Here is an 18,101-nt window from a genome sequence, read left to right on the forward strand (position 1 = left end):
GGTTGTATTTATATAGTTTGGCGGCAAAGGATAATTGAATTGGAATCCAAATGGAGGACCAAGAGGAACTGTTGTCGTCGTCTTCTTCCGATTTCGATTCCGATTCCGATTCCGGTGACTCTGAAATTGAAGTTGAACAGCTGAAATCTCAAAATGTAGAGGCACTCGTCAAAGGCAACCTGATCGTGAAGAGACAATCATTGCTACCGCGAGTGTTATCAGTAGGTACCAGTGGAGCCGCTGTTTGCAGAAAACCGTTCAAACCTCCTTCCGATGCTGCTTATACTAACAATCAAGACCTTTCTCGTAGGCTCTCTGCTCGCAAAAGGTTTGTCCCATGGGGTTCCACTACTCCCATTCCTATTCCTATTCCTAACCCTACACCCTCCCCTTTATTGGACTTCAATTTGAATGTCCCACTCCCCGATGAGGAACCGAAACCCTCATCTTTACCCCCTGGAATTGATCCTCTTGTACTCTGGCAACCTCCACACGAGGATCCTCCTCATTCCAGTTTCACACCGATATCAGTTGATACGTTGCTCGTTCGTTTCCTTCGTCCGCATCAGAGGTGACTAATCCGCCTCAATTAATCTATTTTTCTTCGATCATAGTCATACTAATAACCATTTATTCCTTTCTACTTCTTTGATGCAGAGAAGGGGTTCAGTTTATGTTTGACTGTGTCGCAGGACTGTGTGACACACCTGATATCAATGGATGCATTTTGGCCGATGATATGGGGTAACTTATTCTTCTTATTTACAAAAAATCTTTTGTTTTCTTTCTCAATTCTCCTTACTTACCTATGACTGCTTTTGTTCCTTACCTTACCCCACAGTTTGGGGAAGACACTGCAGTCCATTACATTACTATACACTCTTATTTGTCAAGGCTTTCATGGGAACCCTATGGTTACAAAGGCCATCATTGTCACTCCTACCAGTCTAGTTAGCAATTGGGAAGCTGAAATCAAAAAGTGGGTTGGAGAAAGAATTCGCCTTGTTGCTCTTTGTGAAACCACACGAGAAGATGTTATCTCCGGGATAAACAGTTTTACAAGTCCCCGAAGCAATTTGCAGGTGCTCATTGTTTCATATGAGACATTCCGAATGCATTCGTCCAAGTTTATTGATAGTGGCTCGTGTGATCTCCTCATATGTGACGAGGCTCACAGACTGAAAAACGACCAGACAATAACAAACCGGGTACTCTTACTATTTAATCTCCCTCCCCCATCCTCTTTACAGGCATGTTTCTGAGTTACTCACAAATACTTCTTGGATTAGGCATTGGCTGCTCTCCCATGCAAACGTAGAGTTTTGTTGTCAGGAACTCCTTTGCAGGTGAGGATTTATGCATGATTAGCTGTCTGCGTTGTGCCGTGAGTTATAATCCCAAGTATTTGTTTATTTTATTTTGTGTATGGCATGTGCCACTTGCAGAATGACTTAGACGAATTCTTTGCAATGGTTAACTTTACTAATCCTGGAGTATTGGGACCCATTGCACATTTTCGACGTTATTTTGAGGTACATCTATACATTACATTTTAGATTATGGCTACACATTGTTTCTAAAGCTTAAGTTCATAATTCATATAATGTCAGAATATACTAGAAACTAGGAAGGACTTGTTCAGTTGTCAAATAAAAGTCAATATTCAATGGTATGTACGGCATATTTCTATTGTTATTACTACAACAAGAAGTCAAACTAACTTCAAAATGCTTCCAGAATATATCATGCTAGAATGAGTTTACCCTTCTGCTTTTCTGATTTTGACTGTGGCTTACCTGCACTGCATCATAAAGGCGCCAATAATTTGTGGAAGAGAACCTGCTGCTACTGCAGAAGAGAAGAAACTCGGTGCTGAACGTACTGCAGAATTAAGTGCCAAAGTTAATCAGGTTATATTTTCTTGGGCTGTGCATGCAAATTAGACTTTACTATGTACTTTCAGAGAGCTGTATTATTATCCATCACTAGTCCTTAATGTTATGATCCTGCTAGTAAATAGAAAGTGTTATACAGAATTGATAGCTAAATGACAATGTAGTGCTACCGTGTATTCTGTCTGTCAAGAAAATATACTTTTGTTTTCATGAAATTGACTTGCCAATTTGTTTTTGCAGTTCATACTAAGACGGACTAATGCGTTGTTATCAAATCATTTACCACCGAAGGTAGTGTATTTTTCTGTCTGCCAAACAGACTGAAAATTGCAATATTCTATCACATCTTCTTTCTTTCTTTATAAAGTTATGATTACCATACATCCAATCTTATCTTCTGCAGTGTTCTTAAAAGAAGTCTCTTTCCATAAGCCATGCATTAGATAATCAAAAGATTCAAAACTATACACGTTTTTTGATATGATAAAAATATTTCATCAAGATAAAAAGTAAAATAAACAATAGAGAAAGAAAAAAGATTGACGAATCAAAGCTTTCCAATCCCTCAAGATATCTGAATGAGAACATCTAGTAAAAATACCATGTATTGTGCTATACATAAGTCGAAGCTAAAGCCTAATCTTATCCCACGAAAGTTGCTCATCTAAATAAATCTCCTTGGAGATGATTACGCTGATTTCAGGCTTTTGTTGATTCCCAGTAGCTTAGGTTATGAAAAATAGTTTTTCCTACGAAGAAATTTTTAGGATTTGGCGATGACATTTGATTCCATGAGAAGGTAGATTTCAGATGATGTTTAGTATTGAAATATTTAATCATATATTTTGTTTACATATATATTATTACCTTGACTGAAGAAAAAGTCCTTAAATAAAGCACACAAAAAGAAACTGTATGGGTAATTGATAATCATCTGGTCCTCTTAATCTCGTATGAGTCATATCCATGATCTTTTACTTGTGGTACAGATAGTTGAAGTTGTTTGCTGCAAGTTGACTCCGCTACAATCAGATCTATATAAACATTTCATACAATCCAAAAATGTAATGTCCAGTTTTGTTTGAGCAAACACATTTTTCATAAGATTGACCATTACAAGGTTGTCGAGCCTGAATAGATAAATATGTTTCCTCAAATGCAGGTTAAACGGGTGATTAATGAAGAAGTGAAGCAATCAAAGATTTTGGCCTACATAACAGCTCTAAAAAAGTTATGCAATCATCCAAAGGTATGATTTAAATCTTTTTGTTTTTTGGGCGATGGAAGGAGGGGTTTCTTTCTAGACGATTTCTTAATGCATCCTATATGTTTCTTAGGGACCACGCGAAAATCCAAAAATGTCCCCAATTTTCGGAGATGCATCTTCGGGTGCACCCAATACACACAATTCATTCGTTTTTGAGTCAAACCTCAATTTTAAGAATAAATTTATTCCGGAAATGCATCTCCGGAAAATTTCTGGAAATGCATTTCCGGAGACTGCTAAAAATCTGCTTAAATAGTGTTGTATTTGATGTTGGCTACTGTGAAGAATTTTTGGGGCATTTATAGATGCTGAATGTTATGGATAATGACATGGCATGGAATTAAGCTGTAGATTATGCTGCTGGTGTGAACATGCCAAATGATTATTTTAAGTTTGAGGCTAGAAAGTGGCGGAGATCATATTGGCGTGGCAAGTTTGGATATGGATCTAGATACCTCTGCTGAATTTGAAATGAACATAAATGATCTATATTTAAGCAGATTTTTAGCAGTTTCCGGAAATTTTTCGGAGATGTATTTTCGGAAATGCATTTCCGAAATGAATTTATTCATAAAATTGGGATTTGGCTAAAAAACGAATGAATTGTGCGCATTAGGGGCGTCCGGAGATGCATCTCCGGAAACTGGGGGGTATTTTTGGATTTTCGCTTGGTACCTAAAAAACATATAAGGTGCATTAAGAAATCCCCTCTTTCTATTGCTACTGTTTATATGCTTGGACAAAATACACTTTGTAAACTTGGTTAGTTTTTTCCTTATATGTTAAAAATAGTCTGAAGCTCTTCTATGGGTGTCATTGTAATTAGCAAGAAGACTATTTGTAATAATTTATTTTCATTCATTTCCTCCTTTAAACCTAAGATCCTTTGTTAATAATTGTGAAAGAAACCATCTTCTCCTTTAGTGTTTGGTTGGTTTTGGACATACTTTCTTCCTCATAACAATAATGTCTTGCAGCTCATCTATGATACCATACGAAGTGGGAGTCCAGGAACTTCAGGTTTTGAGAACTGCATCCGATTCTTCCCTCCAAATATGTCATCTGGAAGGTAATTTAGTTTATGTTTCAGTTAGACTTATACTTTTGGTGCCACAATTTAGTCATTCTATGGGGGATAATTTGTAGGTCTGGATCATGGACAGGAGGACATGGAGGCTGGGTTGAGCTTTCTGGTAAAATGCAAGTCTTGGCAAGGTTACTTGCTCAATTACGTCAGAGAACAAATGATCGCATTGTTCTTGTCTCAAACTATACTCAGGCATGTGGTAGCAAGAAAAGTTATGTCATGGAACTATTTTTCAATAGTAGGTTTAGGCTTGTAGCTAACCAACACAACTGTTTAATGGAACTAGCAGAGGAGGTTTAGAATGATTAGAGTTCCGTACTTTTGTGAGATGATTCATATATTTTTTATGAAATGAACAATTTTAAATTTTAGGAAAAACTATTAAGTAAAACTTAGACGTCAATAGTTTGGCTAGAAATATGATAAACATATAAGTTTAGTCCATATAGCCTATCACTTTTAATGGAGCAATAAAGGTTTTTTTTTTTTTTTTGAAATAAACAATTGTAAGTTTTTTTCACCTAACTTAACAGATACAAACCACATCTATTATTCAATTTTACGTGGGTGAATCTAGATTGCATTAAGTGTTGATAGTGCCGCCCTTGTTTGAAAATTGAAATACTGTTAATGGTAGTCTGATAGATACTGTTTTGAAAAATGGGAATTAACAGAAGTAGGAAGAAAAATAATTTTATCGAATTGATTCCTCTTACTCTGGCGATTTAAGTACCTAATCCCTCCCACCGAAAACTACCCGATCAGCTAATTGCTTTCTCCTACATTTTCTCCCTCTATCCTCTGGTAACCATGTTATTAGAGAAGAAAATAAATCAACCCAATGAAGGAAAACGAAATGTGATATTTTCTGACTGTTCTCTAGTTTTATCAGACAAAAAATTACTAGGTAATATTTCAGTTAGAGCATTGAATACTAATAAAAAATAGTTAATTAAAGGAAGTGACTAGAATATTGAAACCCAACAGCAACAATTATATTTTTCAAGGTACATATGGGTTCAAGCTCACAACTGTACAATTAGATGTGTATTCATCTTTCTTAATCATCCATGTGGCTAATTGAATCTTTCATGCTGCTTTTGTTGCTGTTCTATTTATCTGTTGTGACCCTAAACTATCTCCCATGTAACAGACTCTTGATCTTTTTGCTCAATTGTGTCGGGAACAAAGGTACCCTCACTTAAGGCTTGATGGCGCTACATCAATCAGTAAAAGGCAAAAGTTGGTCAACTGCTTGAATGACCCATCTAAGGTAAATGGGTTCCCTTGAAATTTCCAATTCTAGTGTTGTTTCTTCTCTTTGAAATTGCACCAATACATGCAATTATCTTTGATAGAAACATTTTGTCATATTGCAGGATGAATTTGTTTTTCTTTTAAGCAGCAAGGCTGGTGGTTGTGGACTCAATTTAATTGGGGCAAATCGACTCGTCTTGTTTGATCCTGATTGGAATCCAGCAAATGATAAACAAGTAATACACTGGCTTCAATTGTAACAGCTGAAATCTTTATATACAGTCTAACTGATTTTCATTTGTTTACAATTCTTTCCTATAATCAGGCTGCAGCAAGAGTGTGGAGGGATGGACAGAAGAAAAGAGTTTATATTTATAGATTTTTGAGTGCCGGAACAATAGAAGAAAAGGTTTACATTATTGTGATAATTGAGTAAACAGAAATTTATCTTGTGCTGTTTATTGATTCGATATCAGTTCCTTCCTTGAGCTATTTCTGCTACTGAATCCATCAAGTTATTTGTAGGTCTACCAGCGTCAAATGTCAAAAGAAGGGTTGCAAAAGGTTATTCAGCGAGAGCAAAATGACAGCGTCGCGGCACAGGTTGCTTCTACCATGTGTTCAAGTTGATGCTACCTATTCCATATTTTACAATCCTTCATATGTTATAATCTATTTATGATTTTCAGGGTAACTTTCTTTCGACAGAGGATCTTCGCAATTTGTTTACTTTTGATGAGAACGTCAAGTAATGCATTCTTTTCCTTTTGATCTATATATTCTCTTGTTATGAACTTATGATACCTGGAATTAATGGAAAAGAAGAAAGATAACATATTTAGTTGGGGGCACTTTAAAATTTGCGGTCAATCTATCAAAGTTATCGTGATGTTGCATACTAAGATCAATTAGTTCTAATTCTAACCCTAAATATTCAAATTTATATAGAAAGAAAATCTATTTGCTTCGGTGGGTCCTGCTTGATTGTATGAAGATTGATGTAATAAAAGTAGATAGAGGGTGTATATCATTAGCTTTTGTTGAGAAAAGCAAGGGCGGGGAAGTTCCACATTGATTTGAAAAGTGGAGATTTGAGTATTTATAAGGGAGATAATCCACAGGCCTATCATCTTAAGATTTTGGGCGAGTATGTGTCTATGTGGTGTGTCTCTCACAGAGTGTGTTGTATATAAATAAATGACCAACATAAAAATGCTCCCTCATGTTGACCTCTAAAGAATTGATGATCTAACTCTGGTATCATAGCCATTGACTTCCTTGTATCAAAATTACTCTCTACATCCTTGTATCAAAATTACAATCTACATAGTGATATGTAGAAGACATGTTCTGTTGAAAAAGTGTTAACGACGGTACAAGTGTATGTGGATGAAAGAGCCCCTGCTTGATGAGAGCATTGGTGATAAACTCATACTTGATGGAGAGTGTTGAGAAAAACAAGTGTGGGGAAGTCCCACATTGATTAGAAAATTGGGGACTTGAACATTTATAAGGGAGAGAATCCACACACTTATCATTTTAAGATTTTGGGTGATTATGTGGTGTGTCTCTTACAAAGTGTGTTGCTTATAAAGAAATGTCCAAACGTAAAAATGCTCCCTCATGTTGATCTCCAAAGAATTGATGACCTTGTCAGGAAAATTGACTTGATGCCTTTCTCATTGCATTTGATACTATATATAATAGTGTCAGTAATTACATTTCATAATGACTAATTACAACTCGTAATGACTAATTTCCTATTCTATAAAAGTAAATTATTCACAATAAATGTAAAGATTATTTCCTGATTAACATCCCCCTCAAATTGATGTGGCTGGTCAAGGAGCATCAATTTGCTAACAAGAAACTGATGTCGTGGGCGTGGAACAACCTTGGTAGAATATCTGCAACCTGCAACTGAGTACTGACGTAAGGAAGTGATATCATTCGATCATTGTAGGTGTCGTGTATTGAATGACAATCAACTTCTATATGTTTGGTGCGTTTATGAAAAATAGGATTTGCAACAATTTGAATGACACTTGTATTGTCAGCATAAAGTGAAGTTGGCTCTATTTGGGGAAATCCAAGTTCAGCCAAAAGACCACGAAGCCAAAGTATTTCTGAACAAACAGCAGATATGGCACGATACTCTGATTCAGTAGAAGATTTAGAAACTCTTGCTTGCTTCTTACTTCTCCAAGAGATCAATGAAGAACCAAGAAACATGCACCAACCAGTAACAGATCGACGAGTATCAGGACACCCTGTCCAATCAACATCACTATAAGCACTCAACTGAACAGAAATTCCAACGGAAAAGAATAATCCGCGGTGAGATGTTCCCTTTAAGTAACGAATTATATGATGAACTGCAGCCAAGTGAAGATGGCGAGGAGAATGCATGAATTGGCTTACTTGTTGAACAACAAAAGATGTGTCAGGGCGAGTAATAGTCAACTAGTTGAGGCTACCCAGAAGTTGTCGATACAATAAGGGATCAAACAAATGATCACCATCATCACGATGATATTTAACATTAACCTCAAGAGGAGTATCTACCGGATTAGCCGATTCAAGACCGGCCATAGAAATCAAATCTGTAGCATACTTGTGTTGATGGAGAAAGATGCCCTCGGATGTAGAATGAACCTCAAGACCAAGAAAATAGTGTAGATTACCCAGATCTTTCATGTGAAATGAGGCCTGTAACTGTTGCTTAAGTTGTTGAATGGAAGCATGATCAGAACCAGTAATAACCATATCATCAACATACAAAAGAAGCAGAACAATATCTGCAGATGTACTATGAATAAATAAAGAGGAATCATACTGACTCTGAGTAAAGGAGAATCCAAGTAGAGTGGAGTGAAATTTCTCGTACCATGCTCGAGGTGCCTGTTTCAAACCATATAAGGAGCGTTTGAGCTTGCACACGCCTTTAGATGAAGATAATAAGCCTTGAGGTGGAGTCATATAAATATCTTCTGTTAGGCCACCATGAAGAAAAGCATTCTTCACATCCATTTGATGAAGAGACCACCTACTAGAAGCAGCTATAGAGATGATCGTGCGAACAATTGTCATTTTGGCAACCAGTGCAAATGTCTCATCATAATCAATTCCATGTTCCTGCTTGTTTCCTAAAGCAACCAAAGGAGCCTTGTAACGATTGAGGGACCCATCCGAATTCAATTTCACAGAATACACCCATTTGCAACCTATAGGTTTGACATCAGGAGGACAAGAGACAATATTCCATGTGAAATTCTCTTGAAGAGCTTGAAGTTGTTCATTCATTGCTTTTATGCATCGCACATCTTTAACAGCCTGTGAGTAACAAGTAGGAATAGATATGCTAGAGAGTGTGGCAGTCAGAGAAGTATGTGAGGAATCATACCTGTTTGGTGAATATCTATCTGGTGCGTGAGATACTCGACCAAAACGCCGTGGTTCAACCGGTACAGGATCAGGTAGCGGTTTAGCGTCGGGAATGGGTGTGGGAACCTGTTGTCTGTGTTTTTGGACATATACATGACCTGGTTTATAACGTTCTATAGATTGAGGTATAATAGAAAACTTAGGAAGAGTAACAATATCATTAATGACAGGAGAAACACAGGGAAACGTAAACTGATTATCAAAAAATGTCACATTTCTAGAAATGCGAAAACGATGGTTAGTGACATCATAAGACACAAATCCCTTATGAGAGTGACTATATCCCATAAATGCACATTGAACGGACTGTGCTCCAAGCTTATGCCTTTCAAAAGGAGGTAATTGAACAAAACACACACACCCAAAAGTATGTAAAGTACTATAATCAGGATGAATTTTAAAAAGACAAAAGAAAGGGGAATCAAGATCAATAACCGTAGAAGGAAGACAATTGATCAAGAAGACGGCTGTGGAAAGAGCCTCCACCCAAAATCGGGATGGTACAAAAGCTTGGAGAAGTAAGGTGCGTGTTACATCAAGCAAATGACGATTCTTACGTTCTGCCATACCATTTTGTTGAGGGGTATTGGGACAAGATCGTTGAGACAAAATGCCTTTTTGTTGAAGGTATTCCTGAAACTTATGAGACATGTACTCACCACTTGAGTCAGAGCGAAATGTTTTAATACTTGCTTGAAATTGAGTTTCAACATATGTCAAAAATTTCTTAAACATAGAAAATACTTCAGATTTAGAACATAGAAAATATATCCAAGTAAAACGACTATAATCATCAGTAAATGTGACAAAATATTTATAGTGAGCATGAGAAACGACGGGAGACATTCCCTATACATCACTATGAATCATCTCAAAACAAGATGAGGCACGGTGAGCATCGGACAAAAAATGAAGTGTTTTATTTTTAGCCAATTTACAAACAGAACATGAAACAAAGACATTAGAAATAACATTTTTATTTCCCAACAAACCAGTTTTACATGAATGAGGCAAAACAGAAGAGTTTGGATGACCCAATTTTCTATGCCAATCCTCATAAGAATTCAAAACATTATTACACGCAAAAGATAAATGATTAGAAATAAATTGTATTGGAAACAACCTTCCCACTTTAGGCCCCTTCGCAATCACCTTCCCCGACACCTGCTCCTGCACAAGACAACCAGTACTAGAAAAGTTAACATCATAATTTTTATCTACCAATTGACCAATAGACAATAAATTGGAAGCCAGTCCAAGTGATACAAGAACATCCCGAAAGTCGGTGTTTATATCGCCAACATCAGTGATAGATAAAGTATTACCATCAGCTACTTGAATTTTCTGATTACCATGATAAGATTGTAAATTGTGCAAGTATTTAGAGGAACCTGTCATGTGATTGGATGCACCAGAATCAAGAAACCATGGGCGAGAAATACTAAAAGACTTATCCTGAATTCCCAAGGCCGAAAGAGTAGAAAGTACCATTTGTTAAATTAGTTCAGGTTGTATAGCACCTCCGTTTGATGTGCCGCCATTGGAAGGACCAACTGCATAATTTGTAGTTGCATGGAATGCTTGCATCGAACGTTGTGTTGGTCGTGGAGGACGTGTGAGGCACTCAGAGATAATATGTCCCTGCTGCTTGCAATAATTACAAAACTTCTTACTACAACTACGAGCAATATGTCCAAATTATTTGCAAGAGAAGCACTGAATTTGTCTCATATCACGACCTTTGCCTTTACTTTGAGCAGCATATGCAACCGTCATAGGCTCGAAAATAACAACTTCATTAGACATGACTCCTTGAGTAATAAGACGTTGTTCCTCTCTCAAAAACTCTCCAACACATGTATCTAAAGAAGGAACTGGGTTCCTATTCAGCAAAGCACCTTTGACAACTTCAAATTCTGAGCGAAGCTTCATGAGAAATTGATCTCGGCTACTTGTGTTGTAGACCTCTTGAATAGCCGCGCGAGAATTCTTGGGAACATTGACATGTATAAGAGAAGAGTGTTCTGTCCACAGATTCAAAAAATCAGAATAATATTCTTGAACAAATAAAATACCTTGTTTGTAATTAGCTATTTCCAGCTCCAACTGAAAACGTTAGGCGATATTATCTTGGTTGAAAATACGCTTCAAATAATTCCACATTTCTTTAGTAGTTGAATATGAACGCAAATTGTTAATTATTTGAGGATCAATAGTGCTGAGGATCCAAATGATTATCTGAGCATCTTTAGTTTCCCACGCATCTAACGCAATCTTTTCTGTAGGTGTCTTAGAGACATCGTCTAGGTGACTTCATAATCCCTTTCCTTTCACATAATTTTTAAACTAAAATTCTCAAATTGGATAATTCTTACCGATAAAACGGACACAAAAATAATTTATGTCATTCTCCATAGCCATGATATCATAATCCCTTTTTATTTTAAATAACAAGATAAATCCAAATCCTAGGCAAACCAGTAAACCCCTTTCTTTCTGCTTTTTATTTATTTATTTAATAATAATAATTAAATAAATAGTAAAAAAAAGAATGGTAAGCAAACCAGTAAACCCACACAGTAGCTAAACCACAGTCGAGAAACAACCACGATCGAGAAACACCGACAATGAAACCACGATCAAGAAACACCAACAATCGTACAATGAAACCACGATCATCGAACAGAACCACCAAGAACAACGATCACCAAGTAGAATCGCCAAGAATACGAAACAGAGTCACAAATCACAATATGCTAGCAGCACCAAACGATCAATGATCACCGAAACAACTTGCGATAAACACGAAATCAAAATCATGAAATAGCAACAATGAAGAAATCATGAGACGACAACTGAAAGCTTTCAATTGAGAAACACGATTTCCAAAAATACGAATGAGAAACACGATTTCAAGAGCAATCCAGTGGGATGTCGCTATTTAGCCAAGAGAACAAGGATTCACAGGTTAGATCGAACCCTTCTGATACCATGTCAGGAAAATTGGCTTGATGCCTTTCTCATTGCATTTGATACTATATATAATAGTGTGATTAATTACATGTAATTACAATTCTTAATGACTAATTACAACTCGTAATGACTAATTTTCTATTTTATGAAAGTAAATTATTCACAATAAATGTAAAGATTATTTCCTGATTAACAGACCTAACATAGTTATCAAATGTTGAGTTGGGCCTAACTCATCCCTAAAAAACCGGCTTATAAGGTGAGGATTGCTCCCACTTCTAAACACAACACACGCCATATCTCTAAGCAATGTGAGACTAAATTCACCCCTTCAAACCCAACACAATGAAGGTGTTGAGGGCTGCAATGAAGACAAGTCAAATGCTGCAATTAAGGCGACTAGGGCGGACCACAATTAAGGTGGAAATTCCAACTCACCCCTTCACGTTTGGGCTTCAATGATCCCGAAGCGTGGACGATGTGGGAAGTCCAATTCATCCCTACAAAACTGGCTTGTAAGGTGGGGATTGTCCCCACTTATAAACACAACATATGCCATATCTCTAAGCAATGTGGTACTAAATCCACCTCTTCAAACTCAACACAATGAAGGTGTTGGAGGCTGCAATGAATGCAAGCCAAATACCGTAATTAAGGTGACTAGGGATGAACCGCAAGGTGGAAATTCCAACAACTTTCATCTTTGTTTGGTATTCTGTTAGGGTACTTCATACTTTTATTTGTTTGATGTATAACAAGCATTTTGAAAGACAAGTATGAAAGATATTTTTGAATTTTATTTCATTTGTTATCAAAGTAAAAGCACTGGTCTATATTTCTAAGCCAAGTACTAACTACACGGGCCAGAAAATTAGGCATGTGACAACTAATACAAACTAATTCTTGCCAATTACAAGAATTATTCAAAACTCCTCCTCTCAAGTTGGTGAAGGAATAATATCTATTATTCCCAACTTGGAAGTAAGTGGATTAAATTATTCTGTTGGTCTCTTTTTTAACACATCAGTCAATTGATGCCAGAAAGGAATGTAAGCCATTACTATCAATCCACTATTTGACTTCTTCTTGTCAAAGTGTAAGTCTATCTCAATGAGTTTTGTCTTGTCATGTTAAACCAAATTATGAATAATACTGATAGTCAATTTGCTGTCACAAAACAACTTCATAAGACCTTCATACTTTATATTGAAGTCATTTAACACAATATTCATCCATAATAACTCACTTGATCGAGCTACCACACTTTTCTTCTTTTTTCTCCAAGCAACATTAATATGTAAAGTTCGGTCTAGTGTGGGCTAAGTATACTAACTTACCCACTAACCTCTGATGATAAACTTTGTCAACTTTAGCGGTGCTCATTATGTGATTTTGACCAATAGAGACGCCTGCAGATTTGCATTTATGTTTGCCTATTTGTTGCCAAAGATCAATCACATACTTTCCTTGACAGATGAATATACCTTTTCTTGAGCATGTCGCCTTAATTCTTAATAAGTGCTTGAGTTGCCGCCCAAGGTTCCGTCCAAGGTTCGTCATCTCAAACTTTGTTGATAATTTCTCTTTTAGCAGCTGTCTCTTAGTGAGACCTGTAACAATGTTATTATCAACATAAACAAGTATAATTAGTTTACCTCCCTCAAAATGTTTAATAAAATAGTGTGATCTTCTGGGCTTTGTTTATAGCATAGGTCTACATTGCTTTTGAGAATCTCCCATACCACACTTAGGTTTTGTTTGAGAATTTGAAGGGGAAGGGAGGAGAGGGCTTTGAAAAAATAAAAGGATTGAGTGAAAAGAATAAGAGGATTTAAGTGGAGAGAGTTTTGGAGGATTTATTTTTATTCAAATATCAAAATTCTCCGAATTTGGGAAAATAGAAAATTGTATTGGAGGAGGGGGTTGGAGGGTTTTGGAAGGCTTAGACAAATTGTTCAAATAAAATCTATGTTATTATAGTATTCTAAAAGTTAAAAATATGTTGATGATAAACACTCTTTTATCATTCTATACAAAATCATTTTTTCAAAACATATTTAAAATTTTCCATATTATAAAAAAAAATCATTTTTCGAATTCCTTCCCCTCCCCTCCCCTCCCCTCCAAACTCCCAATCATAGTCTTAGGGAATCTGCGTGCGTCCATACACAGTTTCTTCAATCTGCATACTCTGTTGAGGTACTTTTTATTTATCTTTCATCAAATAAAACCAAGTTATTCGAGTATAATTATCAATAAAAGGAAAACTATTTTGCACCCAAATTATTAAAAGCAGGGGCAAGTCTCAAAACATCATAATCTCAAAACATCAAAATAAATAAAAACACATGCTTTTGAGAAAACTTGGAGAAAAAGTAATATAATGGTGTTTGCAAAACTAACATGAATTACATTTAAAAGACTCAAAAGACTATTTCAAAAACAATGATAGAAGCATATACTTAATCAATGAAGGCGGGGGATGGGCAAGATGTTTGTGTTAGAGCCAAGACCTGAGAGTAGGTAGTAGACTAGGACTCAGACCAAAAATGGTACCTTCTGAGTAAAACATGCACCACTAGCACCACATCTTTTATAAACAATGCAGTAAAACCACCCCCTATTCCTTAGTAAATTCAATTGTCCACCTTGTTGCAAGGTTTTGAGAAAACACAATGAGAAAAGAAAAATGTCATTGTACACTTTAAGCTTCCGTAAGTTTGTGTATAGAAACAAGGTTACCAAAGAGCTTCAGGTCACGTCGCATACTATTCAACTGCAAGGAAAGGCGAATTTGAAAACTGCTGCGTTCAATAACAGGAGCACAATATCCACCAACAGTTGTAATATGATGTTTCCCTGACCATACGTTTTACAATGATAAATATGATGAGTGCGAAGTCATATGGTCAGTAGCACCAGAATTAAGTATCATGATATCTTCAAGGGTAATACTGGTGACATTCAGAGAATTCAAGATAGAAATTGCTGCAGATTTATGGTTTGACATAGGGGAGCATGACCGTAACAATGTCTTTAATATAACCGAAAATAACTTACTAACAACAACAAAGAGGCCCCTGGTCAAACTAGTCAAACAACCACAACAGAGAGAAAATTGATGGGTGTCAATAATGCCCACGAAAAAAGTATCTCAAATCGCGATTTTGACCTCACAATAGTCAGGAGAGGTACCAATGAGAAAACTGGGAAAATTGTGCTTCAAATGAAGGATTAGAGAGCAACACATTGATATCATGTGTTGAAACTGATGGTTGCTGTAGTGGGTGCGTCTGATGGCCTCTGGTCACTTGCTTCATGGTTGTTGCCAATCTCTGGCGGCCCTTAAGTGTATGCTTGTCAGTGTGAGAGCGGTGTTTGATGGCGATGTGTGAAGAACGGGCATTTAAGGTCCCTAAGGGCTGCAAAGAGGGAAGCATTAGATGACAACCAACAGTAAACAAACAGGCACTTAAGCTCCCTATGGATTACTAAGAAGGAAGCAAAGAGAGTTTGCAGGAGCTCGTGATACCAGGTATGGTTGTCAGCGCGAAAGCGGCGACTGACAGTGGTGTGCAAAGAGTGACAACAAACGACTGACGGTGGTGTGCAAAGAGTGACAACAAACGACTGAAGGTGGCATGCAAAGAGTGACAACTGACCACAAACGACTGAAGGTGGCATGCAAAGAGTGCCAACAAACGGGAGCTTGTTGTAGTGCGAAAGTGGCGTCTGACGGTGACGTGGGAAGAACAACATCGAATGAGAATTTGTTGCATTGGGTGAAGAAGACCAACAGGAAACAGGCACTTAAGGTTCCTAAGGACTGCAAAGATGGAGGTGACGACCAACAGGAAACAAATGATCCCCATAAGATTGCAATGGAGGTGCCTAGACTTTTTACGCGGAAACAAAGACCCCAAAATCGGGAACTTGTGACACCTAGAAAATAATTACGAGTGTTATTTCAATTGTTATCAAAGTACAAATGCTAATAATATATTTATAAGCTAATACCAACTATGTGAGCTGGACAAATGAACCCGTGACAGCTAATACAGACTAATTTCTACTAATTACAAAAATTATAATTATCTACAACAATGACGATGATCTATTGAAAACTAACAACAGATAGAGATCTGGTTTTCGGATATACTATTTCCAGGAGACGGGATTTCCATTTGGATATCTGTTTTTTCGTCTGTATCCTCTATCAATTCTATTAGCTAATAAATGTAGTTGATGGAATCAACTTGAAAACACAAAAATAATCATAAAAGAAGTTGGTCATTTTGCAATGTTAGTCATGGTTGATGTTGATCGTCTGGTAGGGTTAAAAGACACTCCAATATTCATGGACTGTCTATTATAACCTCTCAGTCTAATGTCTGCTTGTTTATATTTCTTTAGGTCAGATATTCATGAAAATATGCGATGCAGTCGGTGCCAAACATATGATGACCCTCAAGACACTGATGTCTTATCGACAATGATTAATAGCGAACATGATGATGATGAAACCTCTGATATAGGCGGATTTGCTGAAATTGCAGGCTGCTTAGGGAATTTAAAAAGATCAGAAAAGCAGGTTTGTATATATTTTGTTAAATAAAAACTGTTTATCTATTCAGGGCCTTCTCTTTTGTGTAGGATGCTTTCTTTTCAACTCTTCATTTCATCTATACACAATGAACAAATTATTGTGGTTTTGACTCTTTTGTAAACTTCTTTTTGCAGGTAGGGAATCCATTGGAAGAAGATTTAAGTAGTTGGGGCCATCATTTTTTCCCAACCTCTGTACCAGATGGTATTCTTCAGGCTTCAGCTGGTGATGAGGTGTGTGTCCTATAGTTCTTTTTTTACATATTTTCATTCCCAAAATCTTCCTTTTTTTTTAAAATTATTTATCGAAAAGTAACACAATTGAATTTAATTGCTTTTCTATATGTTTTAGGTGACTTTTGTCTTTACAAACCAAGTTGATGGAAAGCTGGTACCGGTTGACTCAATCAGTCCCAAAGTACAGAAAAAGGAATTACACAGGCCTAGGCGGAACGTTGAGCGAAAATCTACTCCTTTTTCTTTACATAATAAACTAGTACCACTACGTTCTGCATCTCATTCATCTTCGATCGCTTGGAAGAAGGAGGCAACGAATTGTGAAAGAATTACCAAAAAAGTTGACATAGATGTAGCATTGAACACCGAACACTCTCTTGTAAATGAAATATCAGGACAGAAAAGATCATGCCCTGCTGATATCAATGATGAGCACTCTCTTCTAAATGAAGTATCACAGAAAAAAACATGTCATGTTGTTATCAGTGATGATGATTTTGAGTAACACTACTTCATAAGTTTTTTCCCAAATTTGGTTTGATTTAGGCACACTTTCCTATTTGGGAATTAACGTCATATTGTCAGCACAAGTTTATGGAATTTAACTTCTTGTTTATTTATAAAATGCCACATTTATCTCTGACGAAAATTTGGTTCCAAGTGGTTAATGTGTTTTATCTAAAACAATAACTTTTGATCAAGTACAAGTTTAATCTATAAAGATGGAGTGATTTGTGATCGACCTTAGTTGTCTCTCTGCCAAATACAAATTAGTTTAGAGGTATCTATTCCAAAGATTTTATGAGTGATTAAAAGAGATATATATGACATGTTCAGTCATACTCTTTTAGTATATGATATATAAAAATATCTTTACTTTCGTATAGAGATATATATGTTAATCTTGAAAGGTACAACTACTCAAGCATGTTAAAGTTAAGAGGAAGCATGGTTGTAATCATGAGCATAAACGTAGATATATAATGAAAGTAACACATATAATGAAAATAACACAGATAAATATAAAAAACAATTAAAATAGAACCTAAAGAATAGTGCTCCAATGGAGATTTTTGCAAAAATTTAAATTATGGAAAAATGTAAACTTAAACTATATAGAAATTTAGAATATGTAAATTGCGTGAAATCTAAAATGTAACTGACTTGAAAGAGGAAAAATCAAGAATAAAATAGCAAAATGCAGAAAACCTAAAGGTCGATGTAGCCATTACTATCGTAATGCCCATTACAGGCCGACCGTAATGGTCTATGCCATATGCAACAGTTATTATTATTTAGAAAACATCTAGGAGAATTACAACCATAATGCTCATTT

General features: G+C 36.3%; 1 protein-coding gene across 1 annotated transcript; it reads left to right on the plus strand.

Moving 5' to 3' along the window:
- LOC127076882 (protein CHROMATIN REMODELING 25) lies at window positions 1-17,414 on the plus strand. Its single transcript, XM_051018677.1, has 19 exons — window positions 1-571; window positions 658-744; window positions 842-1,208; window positions 1,290-1,346; window positions 1,446-1,532; window positions 1,815-1,910; window positions 2,136-2,186; window positions 2,885-2,959; window positions 3,058-3,144; window positions 4,140-4,231; window positions 4,309-4,441; window positions 5,403-5,522; window positions 5,629-5,742; window positions 5,832-5,915; window positions 6,032-6,109; window positions 6,196-6,254; window positions 16,337-16,514; window positions 16,664-16,762; window positions 16,881-17,414. Exons 1-19 carry the CDS (start codon window positions 51-53, stop codon window positions 17,268-17,270), a joined length of 2,775 nt encoding a protein of 924 aa, XP_050874634.1. The 5' UTR covers window positions 1-50; the 3' UTR covers window positions 17,271-17,414.
- The last annotated feature ends 687 nt before the right edge of the window (window positions 17,415-18,101 follow it).

The sequence above is a fragment of the Lathyrus oleraceus genome, chromosome 4 (assembly GCF_024323335.1).
Source record: "Lathyrus oleraceus cultivar Zhongwan6 chromosome 4, CAAS_Psat_ZW6_1.0, whole genome shotgun sequence".
Taxonomy (NCBI): Eukaryota; Viridiplantae; Streptophyta; class Magnoliopsida; order Fabales; family Fabaceae; genus Lathyrus; species Lathyrus oleraceus.

Coding starts and splice junctions, on each gene's coding strand:
- LOC127076882 (XM_051018677.1), top strand. CDS start 51: ATGGAGGACCAAGAGGAACTGTTGTCGTCGTCTTCTTCCGATTTCGAT. Junction 5,916..6,031: donor CCGGAACAATAGAAGAAAAG/GTTTACATTATT, acceptor AGTTATTTGTAG/GTCTACCAGCGTCAAATGTC. Junction 16,515..16,663: donor TAAAAAGATCAGAAAAGCAG/GTTTGTATATAT, acceptor TTCTTTTTGCAG/GTAGGGAATCCATTGGAAGA.